This window comes from Sorghum bicolor, chromosome 2 (assembly GCF_000003195.3).
Source record: "Sorghum bicolor cultivar BTx623 chromosome 2, Sorghum_bicolor_NCBIv3, whole genome shotgun sequence".
Lineage (NCBI taxonomy): Eukaryota > Viridiplantae > Streptophyta > Magnoliopsida > Poales > Poaceae > Sorghum > Sorghum bicolor.
Window position 1 is genome coordinate 67,832,108 of NC_012871.2, and position 19,711 is coordinate 67,851,818.

Consider the following 19,711-nt stretch of genomic DNA (forward strand, 5'->3'; position numbering starts at 1 on the left):
ATGGTGTTCGCTTCAGCCAAATCTATCAGTTATTCAATAATATTTTTCTCTTACAGTAAATCAACGAACAATACTTTTTGCCATGTCTTATCAGCCAAACGAACAGAGCAGTGACGATACACAAACTTCGGCCCTGTTTAGTTTTCCACGTATTTTTTTATCTATCCTATTGAATCTTTAGACACATGTATTGAGCACTAAATATAGGCAAAAAATAAATTACACAATTTAGTTGTAAATCGCGAGACCAATCTTTTAAGCCTCATCAATTCATAATTAGCCATAATTGCTATACGGTAAGCCACATGTGCTAATGACAAATTAGTTAGGCTTAATAAATTCGTCTCGCAGTTTCCAAACAAGCTATGTAATTTATTTTTTGATTAGTTTACGTTTAATGCTTCAAATGTGTGCCGGCATATTCGATGTGAGTAAACTAGGGCCCTGTTTAGTTCTTAATTTTAAGATTTCGTATCAAAACGAATCTTTGGACACATGCACACATTGCGAGACGAAATTTTTCAGTCTAGATAGTCCATAGTTAGACAATAATTACCAAATACAAACAAAAATGATACAGTAGTCAAACCTAAAATGTTTCATGAACTAAACATTTCCAAAAAAAATTCTAAAATTTTTCAAGATCTATCGTCACATGGAATCTTTATATATATATATATATATATATATATATATATATATATATATACACACACACATTAAATATAAAAATAAAAATAACTAATTATATAGTCTATCTATAATTTAATAAATCTTTTAAGTATAATTAATCTATAAGACTAAACAAGGCCTAGGCACATTACCAGCAAGCCGCCTGGTGACATATTCCGTGACATGGCTTTGGCCTACGAACTTGCATATATAAATTGAGGCGCGAAGAGTCCCACTTCACTCAACACTCGAGCAGTGGAGCTGAAGAAGCCTTCCCCCCAAGAGCCACAGAGAGCATGGCCGCTGCTCCCATGGTGGTGCCGCGCATGAAGCTGGGCTCGCAGGGGCTGGAGGTCTCGGCGCAGGGCCTCGGCTGCATGGGCATGTCCGCCTACTACGGCCCGCCCAAGCCGGAGCCGGACATGATCGCGCTCGTCCACCACGCCGTCGCCGCCGGCGTCACACTCCTCGACACCTCGGACGTGTACGGGCCCCACACCAACGAGCTCCTCCTCGGCAAGGCGCTGCAGGCAGCAGGCGGGGTGAGGGAGAAGGCGCAGGTGGCCTCCAAGTTCGGCATCCTCACGGACGCCGACGGCAACTGGGGCGTCCGCGGCGACCCGGCGTACGTGCGCGCCTCGTGCGAGGGCAGCCTCCAGCGCCTCGGCGTCGACTGCATCGACCTCTACTACCAGCATCGCATTGACAGCAAGGTGCCCATCGAGGTCACGGTGAGTTCGCTTCCACCCTTAGGCAAAGGCTTTAGCTTCAATTTCATATTTGTAAAAAAAAACTCAGCCAAGGCATTTTTTAATATTCCATATTAAGAAAAATTCTTGAGGACACTGAGTACCATAAAGGTGAGTGGACACTGCATTCTAAATAATGCAGAAGGTGAGTGGACACTGAGTTCCATAGTAGTGATCAGAAGTTGCATCTTCTGAATAAACAAAGTATTCAATGGCTTCCTTGAGTCTCTGCAATGCATGCCTTTGGCCCTTTGCTCAAGAAAAAGAAGTTCCAAGATTCAAAAGCAGAGACGGAGTGGACTGAACCACAATGCACTCCCTAACCTGATGAATAAGCTTATGAACCTGCTTGACTTCCATGCACAGGTAGGTGAACTGAAGAAACTAGTCGCAGAGGGCAAGATAAAATACATTGGTCTGTCCGAAGCATCGGCGTCGACGATCAGGAGAGCGCACGCAGTTCATCCCATCACCGCTGTCCAACTGGAGTGGTCTCTCTGGTCAAGAGATGTTGAAACTGACATAATCCCGACTTGCAGGTCTTTTCTTTTTCATGACCAAAACTGCATCTATATTGTTGAGCCACCAACAAAACTGTATCCATATTGTTTATTTACTTGTTCATGCTCTGGCAATTTCAGGGAGCTTGGCATTGGAATAGTGGCATATAGTCCACTGGGCAGAGGGTTCTTGTCAAGTGGTCCTAAGCTGGTCGACACCTTGTCTGATCAAGATTTCCGCAAGGTTTATACCTCTAATAAGCACTCTTTTAGTAGTAAGTACCACAGCCCAGATTATACTGACGCACCATTTTAACCTTTTTCACTGAAACCATTTCCAGGACCTGCCTAGATTCCAGCCGGAAAACATGGAGAAGAACGCCGTGATCTTTGAGAAAGTGAATGCAATGGCGGCGAGGAAGGGGTGCACGCCGTCGCAGCTGGCGCTGGCCTGGGTTCACCACCAGGGACCCGACGTCTGCCCCATACCCGGGACAACGAAGGTTGAGAATTTCAACAGCAACGTGGCGGCGCTTTCGGTGAAGCTGACACCTGAAGACATGGCTGAGCTCGAGTCCTACGCGTCGGCGGATGTCCAGGGTGATCGCTACAATGAGTCCTTCCTCGCCGCTTGGAAGGATTCTGAGACACCTCCCCTCTCGTCCTGGAAGGCTGAGTAACGTACACGCATCGTTTCACAACATTTCCAATCCTTGGTGTTGGCAAATAAGCACGTACCGGCAGTGTCCGCCGTGAGTAAGATATGTGGGCGTTGATACTTGTGTAGTTGCTCATGTCTCGTTTCTGTTGTTGCATTGTGTCAATATTATATTCAAGAAATGCGAAAAGCATTCAGGGTATCAATGAATTATGTTACATGAAAAAGCTGCTATGTCCGTGACACAAAGTAAAGCTTCTTCCAAATTAAATCCACACACTATTGTTCAAATCCCCCGACCCCTTAATGGCTTAATCCCAATATCTGTTATTATTGTTTTCTTTCTCAATGATGATTTGTTTACTCGATATTAACTAGAGTTATATATATCTAATCTCTTTTTCTTCTCTTCTCTACAACTAGAAAGATTTAACGTAATTTCTTTTTCCAAAAAAACAAACAAGGGAGTTCAGACTCTTTCTCTGAAACTCCCATTCCCTACCACCAATTCCCTCCCAACCAAATGAGATGTTAGCATCACCGCTTCAATCCCCCTCCTCTCTCTATCCAGTCATCTCGCTGGTGGTTAGAGGGGTGGGGACCCTACCCTTTTGTAGATCTAGGTTTGTTCTCGGTTTCTCATATGTTTTGTTTCTAGTATCATCGACGAGGTTGCCACAATGATGGCATTTGGAATAAGGTCTCTCCCTACCTCGACAACATTCGATATGGCGTCGACCAAGGGCAAATGAGAGTATGATTTGTCAGATTTGTTGGTTCTCTTTAGTTCTTGGCAGTTGTTGCGTTTATCTTGAAAAGCAGTTGGCTGACTTTCGATGCAACGATCAAGACATCTTTTGGTCTATTTGACAACAAGGCACGGTATTTTCAACACTCTTTTGATGGTAAAGAATTAGAAGCTTCTGTTTCTTGGAGGGTTCCTTCAGTCGATATTCTTTCAGTGTGTACTAGATCTCTTTGTCAGTAGCGAGTGCCTTTTGTGATGTTCAAAGCCATATTTAGCGAGGATATTGGCAGGTGTTCTTTTTTCTTTATTGACTATTCAGCGTGAGTTCCAAGTTCCGGCAAACAACACATGATCCAAGGAACAAGACAACCGATAGGCAACATGTTTGTTACATTCATGCAGCTAGCTGCAATATTAATTTTCTGTATGTTTGGTTCAGCTTGCTAACTTATTGCGCGTAGAAAATGTTTGGCCTGAATTTTTATTCAGAGTTGCTTGTTTATGGTAAAAAGAACCTTTTTTTTCTTTTTTTTAAGCAGAAAAAAACTTTTTATTTTCTGGCCGCTGGGCGATTTTTCTCGGCCTGTTTTCCTCGTTATCCGGCCATGCCCAGCTTCAGACCCTTACTTTTCGCGCCTCCCTCCCACTCCTTTGTTTTGGGCCGTGGCCCATTAAAGCCGACCGCACAGCACCACCAGAGCCCGAAAGACAGTGTGGCCCAAGAGGAGAAGTGCAAAGCTATGCAGCCCGGCCTTTTCCTCTCAAAAAAAAAAAGAAGCAGCCCGGCCTTTTGGTGCCCTCGTGTTACTCAAAGAAGAGAAACTCCTGCAACGTCATCCAGTCATCACCATTTCAGATCCCCCCCTCACTCCAGTAACTTTCAGGTAGAAGAAATCGAAAACACATCATCGTGTTTACACATTTGTTTTTCAAGAACATAGTGCCCCCATCCCAAATTACAAGACATTTAACGCTTTCGACCTTAAGTTTAACCACTCATTTTATTCAAAAAATTTGTACAAACATTATTAAACTAAATCATTCTTAAAAAAAACTTTTATTGATAAACTAAACCACAACAAAAGAAAATAATAATTTACATAATTTTTTTGATTAAAACGAGTGGTTAAATTTGGTTTTAAAAAAACCAAACGTTTTATAATTTAGAATAAATTGAGTAACATTTATACACGTCACACAACAACAACCAGTTTTTCGGGGAAGGGGGAAAAAAAAAAAAGAGGAAAGGCAGTGCGCGTGCAGGCGCATTAAATTTTGAGCCGGGGTCGGGTGCCGACGGCCGACGGCGAGAGCCAAGACAAAGGGCAGCCGAAAGCGGCGGCACATGCCGGGCCCGGCTGGGGCTGGGCAGGGGAGGGGGCGCAGGGGCACCGCCACGCTGCCCGGTGCCCACGCACGCATGTGAAGGGCCGCGTATCCGTGCACGCGTACTCCCGCTCGCACACACTAGTAGGCCGCTCCGGGCACACAAGTGTCGTGCTGGCGGCCCTTGTTGCATTGGCCGGACACAGCGCTTTCCGCTCGGCTCGGCGACCACCGCCCACGAGGGGCAGCGAGCGAGCAGTTAGCTAGCTAGGCGCGCCGGCCGGATACGAGCCAACAAAAGCTTCAACCACCAGCACATGCGCAGCGTACGCGCGCCGTGTCGCCGGGCGGGGTCGACGACGACGCGCGACGTGCCAACGCCCGCCCGCCCGGCCGCTTGTTTACTGTCCAGTCAGCACTCAAGCTAGCCGCCATGCATGTCCGGCCGAGAGAGCACACTCGGGATCGACATGTGAGCACTCACGACGTGCTTGGTGGCGTGTGAAAAAAACTGAAAAAAGACGATCGATCGATCGATCCGCTGCATGCATGTGAGCAAGTCGCGGTCGTCCGTCCTAGTGCAAATGCAACCAGTTGTGCCAAACGCGAGCGAGACCCTCTGCCCCCAGTGACCCATGCCATGCCCCATGGCAGCAGCAGCAGCAGGAGGAGGAGGAAAGCAAATAAAAGCAGCCGTGCGTGGCCCGTGGGGGATCGGGAGGCGTCGGTGTCGTCCGCCGTAATCACGGACGGAATGAAGTTCGGGGGTTTGGGTTCGTTCGACCATCACTTCGTGCGTGCTTCGTACTACAGTACAGGATCGGCCACGAGCACAGGACGAGCTAATCACGGGATTTGATTGGAAAAAAACGCAGTCAACCAACTAGGAGAACAGCAGCAAGTAGTCGCCGTGACACCCTCTACCGCATATCTATCGTTCAGCAGCGTGCCGGCCCGGATAGGTTTGGTTCCCGCTGGGCCTGTCTTGTGGTCAGACATGACATGACCTGGGACGTGGCTGGACTCTTAATTATATTGGGAGTACGTGTTCACGTTAAGCTTTCATTTCTTTCATACTACTACCTAGACTAGCTAGATGACCCCATTACCACTTACATACACTTTGCCACCGAGGCACCGACACTATATATGGTTTCACACACAGTTTGGCCGCAACAGCAGCAGGCTTCAGCACTCTTATTAACAGTGGATGCTGCCCTCGTAGCTGGTGAGATGCGCGCCTGCGCGTCACATGGATCCACCAACCGCACCAACAAAGCACACCATTCATGCATGCATGCAACAAGCCGTCCTCCGGCCGTCGTCGTCCCTCTCACAAAGCAAGGCGCAAAGCCGGACGCCTAGCAAGGCAGTTACAAAATATTTTGCAAAATCGACACTGTAGCTTTTTCGTTTGTATTTGACAAATATTATCCGATCATAGACTAACTAGGCTCAAAAGATTCGTCTCGTTAATTTCGACTAAACTGTGCAATTAATTTTTATTTTTGTCTATATTTAATACTTCATGCATGTGTTTAAAGATTCGATGTGACGGAGAATCTGAAAAAATTTTGCAAAATTTTTTGGAAACTAAACAAGGCCCAAGTGTACTAGTAGCCCGTAGCTAGCTAGCTAGGCACGTTGTGTAGCATGCAGATGAGAACGGAATAAGCACGCATGTATAGTAGTATTATGAAGCATGATTAGAGGGAGACACGGCCCTGCGGGTGGTGGGCGGCGGCGGCGCTGGTCCATGCATGACTCCATGTCCAAGCAACGCGCAACGCCACTGCAACGAACGAGAGCAGCAGCAGTGTGAGCGAGTGTCGGTGCCCGGCCGGGGCCGAGACACACAACACAACACAAGCAAAGCAAATAAAGCGAGCACGGCACGAACCGAGAGCCAGCGTGTAGTAGTACGTGACCGTCCATGACCATGAGCGCACGACGCCCCTGCGTCCGTCCGTCCGTCCGTCCGTCCGCGCGCGCGCATGCATGATCGCACCGTCGGTGGCGGACTGGCGGTGGCGGTGGGCGGCACGTGGTCCTCCCCGCCCGCCCGCGCATCATTTCGCGACTGACCCTTGCCCGGCGCCTGGCCGCGACAGGGCGAATGTTTTTTTTCCCCCCGGATCCCTCCCCTGTCTCACGCGACGCATGGACGCATGGTATAGACTATAGAGAGCGGGTCGGTGCGCGGCCACGTACCGCCCCCGCCTGCGCCACCTGAGGTTCAGCACCGGCCAGCAGCAGGCTGCAGGCACCCGCGCGCCGGGATGGATGGATTGGCAAATGGCACGGCCGTCGCTCGCTGCGCGCCCACACCGAGGGAACGCGTGCGATACGTCCCATGGGCCGTGGGGGTGGGGTGGTACGTCCAGTACTCCAGTGCAGTGCGGTACTATGGTCGCTGACCGGTGGCTATCTCGGTTGGCTAGGTTATTTGTTGGTTGCGCTAGCTTGCGCCTGCGTCGAGGGGCGACGCCTGACGTACGTACCGGTCCAAGCATGCAGAACTAACCAACCATCCAGCAGCGGCGGTTGCTCGTACGGACGACGGCCGTTGCAGTTTGGATGCACCCGACCGGCCGCTGTCTTTCTCAAATCTCAATCGGCGAGGAGGATGAGGAGAAATTAACGGGGAGAAAGTGTGCGCGGCGCGCGCCATCATGGAGATGATGACCGAGAGAGGTATGTACGTCGTGGTAGCCGCATGTTACGGAGCCCAAAACCAACCGGACAGGGGGGGGGAACATGGCCGTGCCTTCCGGAGGATCCCCCGGACCTCTTTTCAGATACATCATCAGTGAGTGGAGCTAGGCCTTTTTCCCGTCCTGGGTGGTGACTAGTGAGGGGGGAGCTGAGGGTCAACCTCCACTCCCGCCCGTCTTGTGCCGCACCTCGATCAACAGGTCATTAGGAAACACGGCAAAAGCTTTTTTCTTTGTAAACTTCGCGTCGCGGCGTCTGTGATCCAACTCATATCCTTTCACTTTCGTTTCGAAACGAAACAGACGAGAAAAAGCTGAGTGCAAGTTCATATACTAAATCAACACCGGGACATCAGGGAGAGCTCCCGATTTTTTTGTATCCTCGATGGTGACACCATACTGCAGCTCTTACGATCCTAGCTACTAGTATAGTAGTACTCCACATAGGATCCGTCGTGTCGATCCGCGTCGAAATTAAAAGATAGTACTCTCCCTCCAACAATTCCACGGCCTCGTCAAGGAAGGAATCGAAGGATATGGATAATGGATGCCAATAATCATTGGCGGATGCACGAGGGGGGCTGGGGTGGCTGCAGCCCCCTCTTGGGCTCAATTTTTTTTTAACACATTTTCTTTTTTTAGCAAAAGACTTCATATATTTAGTATTTTTATATGTTTATTTTATGAATCTTTGTCTTTGAACACTTTGAATCAATATTGAATTATCAATCTTAGCTATATCTATTAGGTTTTGTTTAGTTCCCAAAATATTTTACAAAATTTTTCAGATTTTTCATCACATCTAATCTTGCGGCACATGTATGAAGCACTAAATATAGATAAACTAATTACACAGTCTACCTGTAATTTGCGAGACGAATCTTTTAAGCCTAGTTAGTCCATGATCGGACAATATTTGTCAAATATAAACGAAAATGCTACTATTCGTGTTTTGCAAAAAAATTTGAAACTAAACAAGACCTCCTTAGTGTACTGGATTGAGTGAGCAAAAAAAATTTTAACATGTATTATTTAGCCCCCCTCTTGGTCCATTTCTGGATCCGCCACTGCCAATAATAATGCACTCCCTATACTGATGAGTGATTATTACGAGCAGTATTGGGCCGTCCCGTCCCGTCCCGTCGCGATTCAGATAAAAACGCCGGTGGGTGCTCTGCGCTCTCCTCTGCTCTGCTGTGTACGCCAATCTATACCACCATCATTGTCACCACGGAATGAAGCGGACACCTCACATGCGGAGCACGCGCCGCCCGCCGCTGCATGCCTCGACCAACCAGGCGGCGATATCGACGACCACCGCACGTAAAGCCGTTGCTATGGCTACATAGCGACACGGAGCGCGCATTTTCTGGGCTCTCTTGCCACTCTTGTTTAATTTCTTTTCCCCCCATTTCTTGGTATATAAAAACATTATCTTTTTCTAGTATGTGTGTGTGTGTGTGTAAAGTGGGAAAGGCCATACACAATTGTCAAGTGCCAAGTCAGGTTCTCCAGGGGCTCTCGCTCGATCAGGGCAGGGCCGCCCGGTGACTGATTGGAGCGGAAAGCTTGGTGCATGTGCGCCGATCCACCACGAGCACGAGGCCCTGGGATCCCTTTTGTGAGTCTAGTCGCCGGAATTGGTGGGGTTGGCCTCATCCAATGCATACACACCAACAACAACTCATGCATCCATGTTCATCATACTATAATGTGCTTGTTAGTAGCTGAATACTCTTATTATTAAGTCACGATTGATTGATATATAACTGTTTCGGCCGGATGTGCATATGTTTATCACTATTATATATATCAAACTAATTAAATGTGCATATAGCAGGGACGGATGGATGGCCGACAGAGGCCCCTCGATGGCTCGATCTACCTCTGGTGGGACTCAGACCGGGAAGAATATGGACATGGTGGCAACCAAAAGACTTTTTGTCAAGTTTGAACCTGGACATGGTAAATCTATAGCGATCGATAAGATTAAATTTTAAAAACAAAATTGAGATTAATTAATAACATTGTATAAGATATAGGCTGCGACAAGTGCCACAAGAAGAGCTAGGCTTGTTTAGTTCCAATTTTTTTTTAGCAAAACGAGTACTGTAGCACTTTCGTTTATATTTGACAGATATTGTTCAATCATGAACTAACTAGACTTAAAATATTCATATAGCAAATTATAGACAAACTATTTAATTAGTTATTATTTTTGTTTTATTTGATGTTTATATATGTGCCGCAAAATTTGATGTAACGGGGAATCTGAAAAATTTTGAAAATTTTTTTAGAACTAAACAAGGCCTAGTTTCAATTAAATACACATTGACGAAACATAAAGATCAATTAAATAATAAGTCTATTGTGTTTGAAAATAAATAAAAATAAAAAAGTGTAACTGAATATAAGTATTTTTTATTAGTTAGAAATGTTACAATTAATTATTTTTTCCGTTCACTTAAACTTATCATCAAAAATAGTATTTTTTTTACAACAAATCAACATCAATATCAACGTCAGATTAGTATACTTGTACTCCTCGGCAAGATCCGTGTATGGCTAGCTGCTCTCGATTAATAGATTAATAGGTTAAGTCTCGCATGCACCACGCATGTGGGATGTCCCGCGTACAATAATAATACTACTACTATACTTGTATATATAATTAGAGTAAGTATTATAGTGGGCTGTAAGCTGGCTAAATGCTGAGGTGGAGGAGAGAAGGGAGGAGAGAGAGGAGAAGCAAGCTGTAACCTTACAGCCAGCTTAGGCACAGGAATCAAGAAACTTTGTGAGAGAGACAAGTGGGTCATATATTAATAGTGAATAGCTCATTATTGTATGAGTGGGCTGTAAGAAGGCTGTAAAAAACCTTACAGCCAGCAAGTAGACTGTATTATTAAACTTGCTCTTATAAGTGGTATAGGATCCTCAAGTGTGCACCTACGTTTGCCACATTGGGTAGTGTTGGTTGCAACTTGGGCCTATATGTACACTGCTCATCTGATACGCGCACTGTTGCCTGGTGGCTGGTGCCGTACAATCCAAGAAGCAGAAGCGGGTGGTTGTAGCTTGGATTGAAAGCGTCGGCCGTGCCGTGCATAAGCAAGCAAGTGTATGATGCAGCAGCATGGGCTACGTACCTGTGGGGATACCTGTGCTGTATCGCGCGACGACTAGGTCGTTCCTTTTTTTTAAAAAAAAATAATGAATTCTTAACACAAATCATATCAGCATATGTAACAAGCAGCGCATACGCAGAGCATTTCCAAATCAAACAAGAATATTAGCATAATAAATAATCTCACTACTGGCCGGGCTAAATATATATACACAGCTGGCTTACAAATGTGCACACACGTTACATGTACCCTCAAAGTACCAGCAGGTCCTTTTCGTTACGAATCTAGCTAGCTAGATAGCGTGTGAAATCAAAACAAGCCGGGCGTTTTGTTGTGGATCTGGGATTGAATTATTAATACGCGTAGTTTGAATGGAGAAGTTAGCTAGCTAGCTAGGGTAGCTAATGAAGGTGTGGGGAAGGAATCCCGGTCGTACAGTGAGAGAGCTATGGAACGAATTCGCGACGCAAACATGCATCCGCATAAAAACGAAAGGGTGATGGCGGCACTAACATGGCGCGCATGTGCTTTGCGGCCACATGCATCCGAACACCCGAATGAGAGGGTATACACACACGGTCCCGGCCGGCGATCGATTTAGGCCTTGTTTAGTGCACCTAAAAACAAAAAAGTTTTTCAAGATTTTCCGTCACATCGAATCTTGCGGCACATGCATAAAGTATTAAATATAGACGAAAATAAAAACTAATTACACAGTTTTTCTACAAATCGCGACACAAATTTTTTAATCTCAGTTAGTCTATAATTAGATAATATTTGTCATAAATTTTTTAATATTTGTCACAAATAACGATCGCGGTGCCGACACTGTCAATCTCATGAGACGGAACGTGTCGGAACACACAGAATTACTGCCGCCGCGCCGTCATTTTCTAGGCTTCTTCTTCCCAGTTAAAGTTAGTAATTACTGCAAGCACGCGTGCCGCCTCCGATCCGGTAGGAGTACAATCGTACGTTGGGTGGGGTGCAAAAGATCGATGGAGCACACACACGTCGTAACTGCTTCAACTGCTCACCACCACATCTGGGAATTGGAACAAGTACAGAAACAGCTGCGTGCAAGGCCGCCGTGCCAGCCGATCCGGGAAGCTTCAACTCCAGCGCCAGATTTAGCAAAGATCAGGCACACATCTCGCTCGGTCACCAACCCGGTGGCGGCCTGGCGGTTGGTTAGACGAGGAATGGAGGCTGAAGCAAGCAATGCAAGCTTGCAGTAGCCTTAGCCATAGCTAGCGCGACTGTACTGCACGATGGCTGAGCTACTGGGATCAGCTTTTGCCTCTTGGAGCAGTAGTACCCTACAGGCGCCATGCGGCATTGCAGGTTGGCGCTTTGCCGAGACGGGGCACTGGGCCACTGGGGTAGGCACCAGGCAGGCAGGCACCACCGGCTCACCGCACCGGCAGGCGGCAGGCGGCAGGCGAGTGTATGGTCACAGATCTGCCGCGCGCACACTGCTGCTTCTGCTTGCACTAGCGCACCGGCCGATCTTGTTCCGTCACTAGCGCACCCTCGCACAATAACTCCCATCAACGCCCAATGGCGTCACGTTGCGTTCCTCATTTACTCCCTCCTACCACACTTGCCAACTCCGCCTTCTGAGCGGGCCCCACCTCTCACACAGTCACACACACTCTAGTGTGTGCTACCTCTTCTCGCTCCTCTTTCTTCCTATATATATACACTTTCATGGACTAAACTCGCCAGGAGCTTCAGCGCTAGCTCGATCAGCAGCCACTGGCCGGTAGCTAGCTACCAGAGAGCACCCGAAGCTTAAGCTAGCTAGCAATGGCTGCGGCGGCGACTCCTCCTGGTGGTCGTCCTAGCAGCAGCAGCATTTCACGGCGCGCCGCCGCCGTGGTGCCGGCCTTGCTGCTGCTGGCGGCGGCGATGGCCGCCTCCGCCGCCGACGCGCAGCCTTCCCCGGGGTACTACCCGAGCTCCAGGTTCAGGCCGGTGCCGTTCAACCGCGCCTACAACAACAAGTGGGGCCCGCAGCACCAGACGCTCTCCGGCGACCATTCCGCCCTCACCATCTGGCTCGACAGGACCTGCGGTATGTTTAGTTTGTTTATTATTGCAGAAATTTTACTGAATTAACTACTGATTAATTCCCCACGATACTCCGTAGCTATAATAAAACAAACAAAGAAAATAAAAATTCTTGCATTTGTTTTGCTACAAGTGTCCCGATCGATGTCGCTGTAGCTGACTACTACCTGCGGCCGAGCCCAACTGCTCCATGCATGTGATCGATATGGCCCATTCTCCACGTATTCGGACCTACCTTGCACTGTTTGTTTGTCGGTCTCGCTGCTTGCTGCCGTGCATTATTGTGATATAAGAGAGCGAGCGCTGGTCTTTTTCAACTGTTTGTTTCCACTAAATAGCTCTCTGATCTGATCATTTTTGCGAATAAATAATGCGTGTGTGCAGGTAGTGGTTTCAAGTCGAAGCACGCGTACAGGAACGGCTACTTCTCCACTCGCATCAAGCTCCCCGCCGGCTACACCGCCGGCACCAACACCGCCTTCTACGTAAGCACCACCACATGCTGCTGACCGATCGACCTGACTGACAAGCTTTAATTTGGTGCTTGCATTATTTGTGCTAACACACACATTCCACATATCTCGCAGCTGTCCAACAACGAGGCGCACCCCGGTTTCCACGACGAGATCGACATGGAGTTCCTGGGCACGATCCCAGGCGAGCCCTACACGCTGCAGACGAACGTGTACGTGCGCGGCAGCGGCGACGGCCGCATCGTGGGTCGCGAGATGCGGTTCCACCTCTGGTTCGACCCCACCGCGGCCTACCACACGTACGCCATCCTGTGGAACCCCGACGCCATCACTTTCTTCGTCGACGACGTCCCCGTCCGCCGCTACGAGCGCCGCACCGAGCTCACCTTCCCGGACAGACCCATGTGGGTGTACGGCTCCATCTGGGACGCCTCCGACTGGGCCACCGACGACGGCCGCCACCGCGCCGACTACCGCTACCAGCCCTTCGTCGCGCGCCTCGACCGCTTCGTCGTCGCCGGGTGCTCTGTCTCCGCGCCCCCGGCGTGCAGGCCCGTGCCGGCGTCGCCGGCGGGGGCTGGGCTCACGGCGCAGCAGTACGCGGCGATGCGGTGGGCGCAGCGGGACCACATGGTTTACTACTACTGCAACGATTTCCGCAGGGACCATTCGCTCACGCCCGAGTGCTAGCCGCCCGGGTTGCTGTTGCTGCGCGGCGTGCCGCCCGCTTGATTAATTGGTGCTTTGTGTTTTGTTGTTTATTTGTTAGTACTACTGCTACAGTGCTAGTACTACTATTATGGTGCAGGGGGGTGTGTGTGCAGTGGCTGCCCTACCACCGCCGCGGGGCGCTCTGTTTGTGATGAGGCGCCGGCGGAGGCCGGTGGTTGTGGCGTGGGTCGTTGGCGTATCGCCAACAAAGTGGTGTGTCGCCGTGTGCGTCTACGTACGTACGTACTTTTCTTGCCATTGTTGCTTTGCATTTGGTCTCGTCGCGTGCATGCATCACATGCGAGGCGCCCCAAAGGGGCAAGCGTCCATGATTCATGGCATCATATGCATGCCCACTGTAATACGGATATACTACTATGTATACTTCATATATATTATATATATATATATATATATATATATTTAATACATGTTTTCTGTCGGTGAGGATTTATATGTGATTGTTGTTGTCATGCAATTTTTTTTTACCTTTTACACAATCGATTTGTTGCTGTTGCTGCTGCTTTGATGGCGGTCGGTGGTGGTGAGTACGAACACTTTACATTGCTGGAGCTGTCTTGTTTAGTTCGTAAAAGTTTTTGTTTTTGTAGCATTTCGTTTTTATTTGACAAATATTGTCCAATCACGGACTAACTAGGTTTAAAAGATTCATCTCACAAATTACAGGTAAACTTTACAGTTAGTTTTTATTTTTATCTATATTTAATGCTCCATACATGCGATCAAAGATTCGATGTGACAGAGAATCTTGAAAATTTTTGCGAACTAAACAAGTCCTGATTTTCTCAGGCTGTGTACTATTGTCAACATCACCGTGGACCAGGGGAAAAATAATAAAAAGGGCTGCATTTACGTGCAGACATTGACCATAGCAGTGTCCAGTGGGCCGGGCCTGCCGCTTGCCGCATGGCGAACGCCAGTGCGGCAGTGCCACTCGGGTTGATGTAGGGCCTCCAGGGCTGTCATAGTGTCATGATGCAGCCATGACGTCATAAGAGAAGACAGCTGTTTGGGCTGAATACAGAAGAGTAACGACTGTACTTGGGCTCTTTGGGCTGAATATAGGAAAACAGATGTCAATGGGCTTTTACATCTCAGCTTTCTTCGGGCCATGCGCTACACTAGGCCTAAACTGGACCTTTACCTTTTCCATCACAAGCGATTTGGCCTGAGAGCCTTCCAAAATAGGAAAAAGTCTCTCACGATAATCTGATTTTTGTCCCTCAAGTTCAAAACTGGACAAACCACCTCCCTCAACTTCTTAAACATGCATTTTATTTTCTTGGAGTGGTTTCAAAGGCGGTTTGTTACAATAAATAGTGGTTTTGCTACACTGACGGTGGTTTTGTCTTTTTCCTTTTTAATTATTTCGGCTGAATTTTTTTAAAAATCATAATCATAAAATGGAAAATTAGATTTTCCATTTTATGATTTTCCTGTGATTTACTATGTTTTTTAAAGATTCAGGCGAAATAATTAAAAAAGAAAAAGACAAAACCACCGGCACTGTAGCAAAACCGGCTTCGAAACCGCTCTAGGGAGGTAAAATACACGGTTTGAAAAGTTGAGGGAGGTGGTTTGCCTGATTTTGGAGTTAATAGAAGAAAATCGGCAAGAAAAGTAGACTTCTTCTCAAAATAAAAAGTTGTGATTTCGCATTTCCAAACAAAGAAACTCCCTCTTTAAGTCTCTCTTAATTTTCAGCATATGCCAAACACGGGATTGGTAGTATAAATCAAACTCCCACATCAAATTCCCTCCGCTAATTCCCGCCTCCAATTACCATACCCTTTCTCTGAACTTGCCAAACACTCCTTCTTTAAGTCTCTCTTAAATTTGGCTTGAAGTATGTTGCTGAAAATAGGGTCTCAACATTTGAGAGTGAAAATTTGTGATAACACTATAATCAATTTCTATTGCCATCAGAGATCTCCTTTGGATTTAAAATTGCATATATGAAAGCTTTTTACGTGTGTTCTTCGGTTGATCCTTACTATTGTATAACTTCGCTTTAAGTGCCAACGTTTTTATTGCAATTGTGATACAAATAGTCTGTGGCGCTAATTTATGGTTCCTCGATCTCCATGCAACCAAAGCATATGAGAACGATGGTGACATCATTGTTCACATTGAGCGCACCCTCAATTCTCCAACCCCAATCCCGAACGAATAAATAATTGCAAATGGATTTGATCTGCTATTCCTGTATTTAGCTCCTGTTTGTTTTTTTAAATGATTCTGAAAGTAAATTTGTATTTTAGTGCTGCAGAAAAAGGTTTAATTGCAAGCAACACTGAAAGTATAAATTTGATCTCCATATGTTGCACACTTGCTACCCACCCTACCACCGTACTTTGTCCCGCGAAATTATTTCTTCCCTATCGTTTATTAATTCCTTATGTTTCTTCCTACAACAGGTCACAACAACCAGCAAGATGCATGCTTCCAGTGTTATATTATATCGTAGCTTCAGTTACATGTAACCTACTATAGTTGTGTAATGTCACCGACCATGGAACTATTTACTTAACTGCTTCGTTTATTTTTTTTAAAGAACTACTTACAGAACTTCAGATGTGAAATACGATATCCAGCATATTTTCTTTGTCTTCATGATCCTTCCTGTGCCTGCCTATGCGCGTTTTGAAGGGGGGGGGGGGGGGGGGGGGGGGGGGGGTTGGAGTTGTTCGTTGCCTAGATAGCGTCGTTTGAGTTGTGGCAATCAAGTGGTACAAAGTCACTCTCGTCAATCTTGTGTCATTGATTGCCCATATAGTGTCGCTTGAGCTGTGGCAACAAGAAGGTGTCACTAAACTTGTGCAGTGTAGCATTCGTCTTTAAGTTGCATTCCCTTTAATTGTGGTGAGAAGATGGAACCAAAGTTGTGCTTATATTCAGTGGACGGATGTTTGCGACTTCAGTTCGGCTCGTGACCAGCCGACACAACGCCATAGTTCTATACATATACCAATGTAAAGTCCTATACTTCCCACCCTAGGCTTTGTCGTCGTTGAATCCGCGTCATGGCAACTTGTATTGGTACATCAAAACCTTAATTGCGTTGTCGTTTCAGCATGTGTTGAGATGTCTAATTATTATTTTGTTCGCGTTGCAATAGACGTACATGATTTTAGTAACTTATAATTTGATAGGTAGTAAATCAATTGCTCCACCTCGGAGTCCAATATTATTCGTTTGTTCCATGTAACATAGATTCACATTTTGCTCCTCGTCATCTTCTCGGGGAGTTGCTTCTTCAAGAAGTGACATTATGTTTGACAAAATACGACAAAGAACTTTTGTGTATTATTTAAGTGTTCGCTACTGAAAACTATGATTGAAAATAATATTCGCTAATTTTTGTGAAAGAAAAATACTGTTAGCTGATAGAAAAAGTACGAATCACCAAGAACTGCAGATTTTGGCTTGCCGAAACTCACAACGCGATAGAATCCCTAATCACAGACGGGCCTCAACTCCATCATAAACGGCAATTTCACGCATCTGTGTTGATGTGTCTATGATTTGATCACTCATAAACGATGCTACAACTCGCAAAAATTATTGGAGCATTAACGATGCTAACAATAATTATTGGAGCAGGAACAGTCACATCATTCCTCCCCTACCCCGCTAGAAGCAAAGTTGTCCTCCTCGTCTTTGGAGGAATTTCAGCAAGCCTATTCTTCTTTTACACTGGGGTAAAAAAAAAAGAAGGAAAAAGAAAAACCACTCTGCCTGCTACGCCTCACCATCAGCAGGCCTAGCAGACGGTTCTCCTCCTGATTCACGTGCGCGTGCTGATGGGGGCCCATGTGGCCAGGGTATGCAGGTGGCTGCTGTGCTCGTGGGCCGTTGGCCGTGGTCCACGCGTTGGTGTGCTGGCGACTCCAAGGTGCGAGTCGTGGAGAGGTATGAGCTGCTAGAGTTTCTCAAAGGATAAGTGGCTGCTGCTGTACCCGTACATCGTGGACCATACTAGCATAGTATGCAGGGTGGTGACTGTTGACTTGTTGAGCTCGCGACGTTTCTTATCCGAATTCTGACTTTCTGAGAACTAGGTTGCAGCGCTGGCCTGGGTCGGACCAATTGTGCTGCCCACTTGCACGAGGTTTGCCCTCCTCATTCAATCACCTCAGTGTACACAGTCCTCCATGGCTGAAGCAGCAGCCATGCGAGCTGTGCTCGAGGCGCCCGGCGTTAAGGGCCTGGAGGTGCTCCGCCTCCCGTACGACGAAGCTACTACTACTAACGAGAAGGACGCCGTCACTGCTCTTATCCGCCGCATTGTCGTCACGGCCAGCGATCCTCCGGTGACGAGCGCGTTCAGCGTGCTAAACCTCAGCAAGGTGGCGGAGCTGTTCTCGGCGTGGCGGCGTGGGCTCGAGGGTGTCCCGCCGTACTACGCCGTCAAGTGCAACCCCAACCCGGCGCTGCTCGGAGCGCTGGCCGCTCTCGGCGCCGGCTTCGACTGCGCCAGCCCCGCCGAGATGGACGCCGTGCTCGCGCTGGGCGTCCCCGCCGACCGCATCATCTACGCGAACCCGTGCAAGCCCGAGTCGCACATCCAGCACGCCGCGAGCGTCGGCGTTGACCTCACCACCTTCGACTCGGTGGAGGAGGTGGACAAGCTGAGGCGCTTCCACCCCAGGTGCAGGCTCCTGCTCCGTCTCAAGGTCCCCGACGCCGCCGGAGGCGCCCTGCTGGACCTGGGCACCAAGTACGGCGCGCGGCAGGAGGAGGTGGCGCCGCTCCTGCGCGCCGCGCAGAGCGCGGGCCTGGCGGTCTCGGGCGTCGCGTTCCACGTCGGGAGCGCCGTGTCCCGCGTGGGCGTCTACGACGCGGCCGTGGAGGCGGCCCGCGCGGTGTTCGACGCCGCCGCCGCCACGCGCGGCATGCCACCCATGCGCGTCCTGGACATCGGCGGGGGGTTCACGGCCGCCGCCACGTTCCAGGACGCATGCGACGTGATAAACTCCGCGCTGGCGCGCCACTTCGGGGACGACCTCCTCCCGGGCCTCCAGGTGATTGGCGAGCCGGGGCGTTACTTCGCCGAGACGCCGTTCACGCTCGCCGCGCGCGTTTTCGGGAAGCGCACGCGTGGCGAGGTGCGCGAGTACTGGATCGACGACGGCTTGTTCGGCACGCTGTGCTGCGTCCACATGGAGAACTACGTGCCGCGCCCGGTGCCAGTGTTGCGTCGTCGCGCTGCCGGCGACGATGACGACGAAGGCGATGAGAGTGAGACACACCCGTCGACGGTGTTCGGTCCCACGCTCGACTCGTTCGACGTTGTGGTGAAGGGTTACCATCTGCCAGAGCTGCGCATCGGGGACTGGCTGGTGTTCCACGACGTTGGCGCCTACACCACCGCGCTGAGCTGTGACTTCAATGGCTTCTCCACGTCCGACATGAAGACCTACCTCGCCTTCTCCTCTGTCTAGATTTCAATCTACTAGTACCCTTGTTTAGGAACAAAATTCTATGCGCATTACAACTTTTCGGGCTGGTTTGGATTTAACCATTCCCTTTATGGCTTGGAGGGGATTGTGTGAGAATTTGCCCTCCAGTCCCCAGGTAAAATGATTCGCTCGGGCTGTTTAGTTTCCCAAAAAATTTGTAAAGTTTTCAAGATTCTTCGGAACATCAAATCTTACTGCACATGCATAAAATATTAAATATAGATAAAAAAATAATTTAGCTAAAGTTAGGAAATCTTAAAAAACGGTGAAAATATTTTGGTTTGTTTTTAGTGTTTTCAAGTCATATTCTAAAATGAAAATTTTTTGGATGTGACAAGACGCCAGAATCCACAATGTCTTTCATGTCGGCAAACTCAAGGAACACTGGGAAATTCCTTCAACAACAACACTTCCCGTACCAATGATCGATGACGGAATAGTCATCCCATAACCTGAACTCATGCTCCGAAACTACG

General features: G+C 48.1%; 3 protein-coding genes across 3 annotated transcripts; all 3 read left to right on the forward strand.

Annotated features, from left to right (window-relative positions):
* LOC8080679 (probable aldo-keto reductase 2) lies at positions 922 to 2,806 on the forward strand. Its single transcript, XM_002460644.2, has 4 exons — positions 922 to 1,403; positions 1,788 to 1,960; positions 2,063 to 2,165; positions 2,263 to 2,806. The coding sequence occupies exons 1-4, from the start codon at positions 969 to 971 to the stop codon at positions 2,599 to 2,601; spliced, it is 1,050 nt and encodes a 349-aa protein (XP_002460689.1). The 5' UTR covers positions 922 to 968; the 3' UTR covers positions 2,602 to 2,806.
* Positions 12,124 to 14,031, forward strand: LOC8077428 (xyloglucan endotransglucosylase/hydrolase protein 31). The gene is made up of 3 exons (XM_002460645.2): positions 12,124 to 12,572; positions 12,953 to 13,053; positions 13,156 to 14,031. Exons 1-3 carry the CDS (start codon positions 12,305 to 12,307, stop codon positions 13,729 to 13,731), a joined length of 945 nt encoding a protein of 314 aa, XP_002460690.1. The 5' UTR covers positions 12,124 to 12,304; the 3' UTR covers positions 13,732 to 14,031.
* On the forward strand, positions 17,743 to 19,445 carry LOC8077429 (ornithine decarboxylase). Its single transcript, XM_002460646.2, has one exon. The coding sequence runs from the start codon at positions 17,928 to 17,930 to the stop codon at positions 19,215 to 19,217; it is 1,290 nt and encodes a 429-aa protein (XP_002460691.1). The 5' UTR covers positions 17,743 to 17,927; the 3' UTR covers positions 19,218 to 19,445.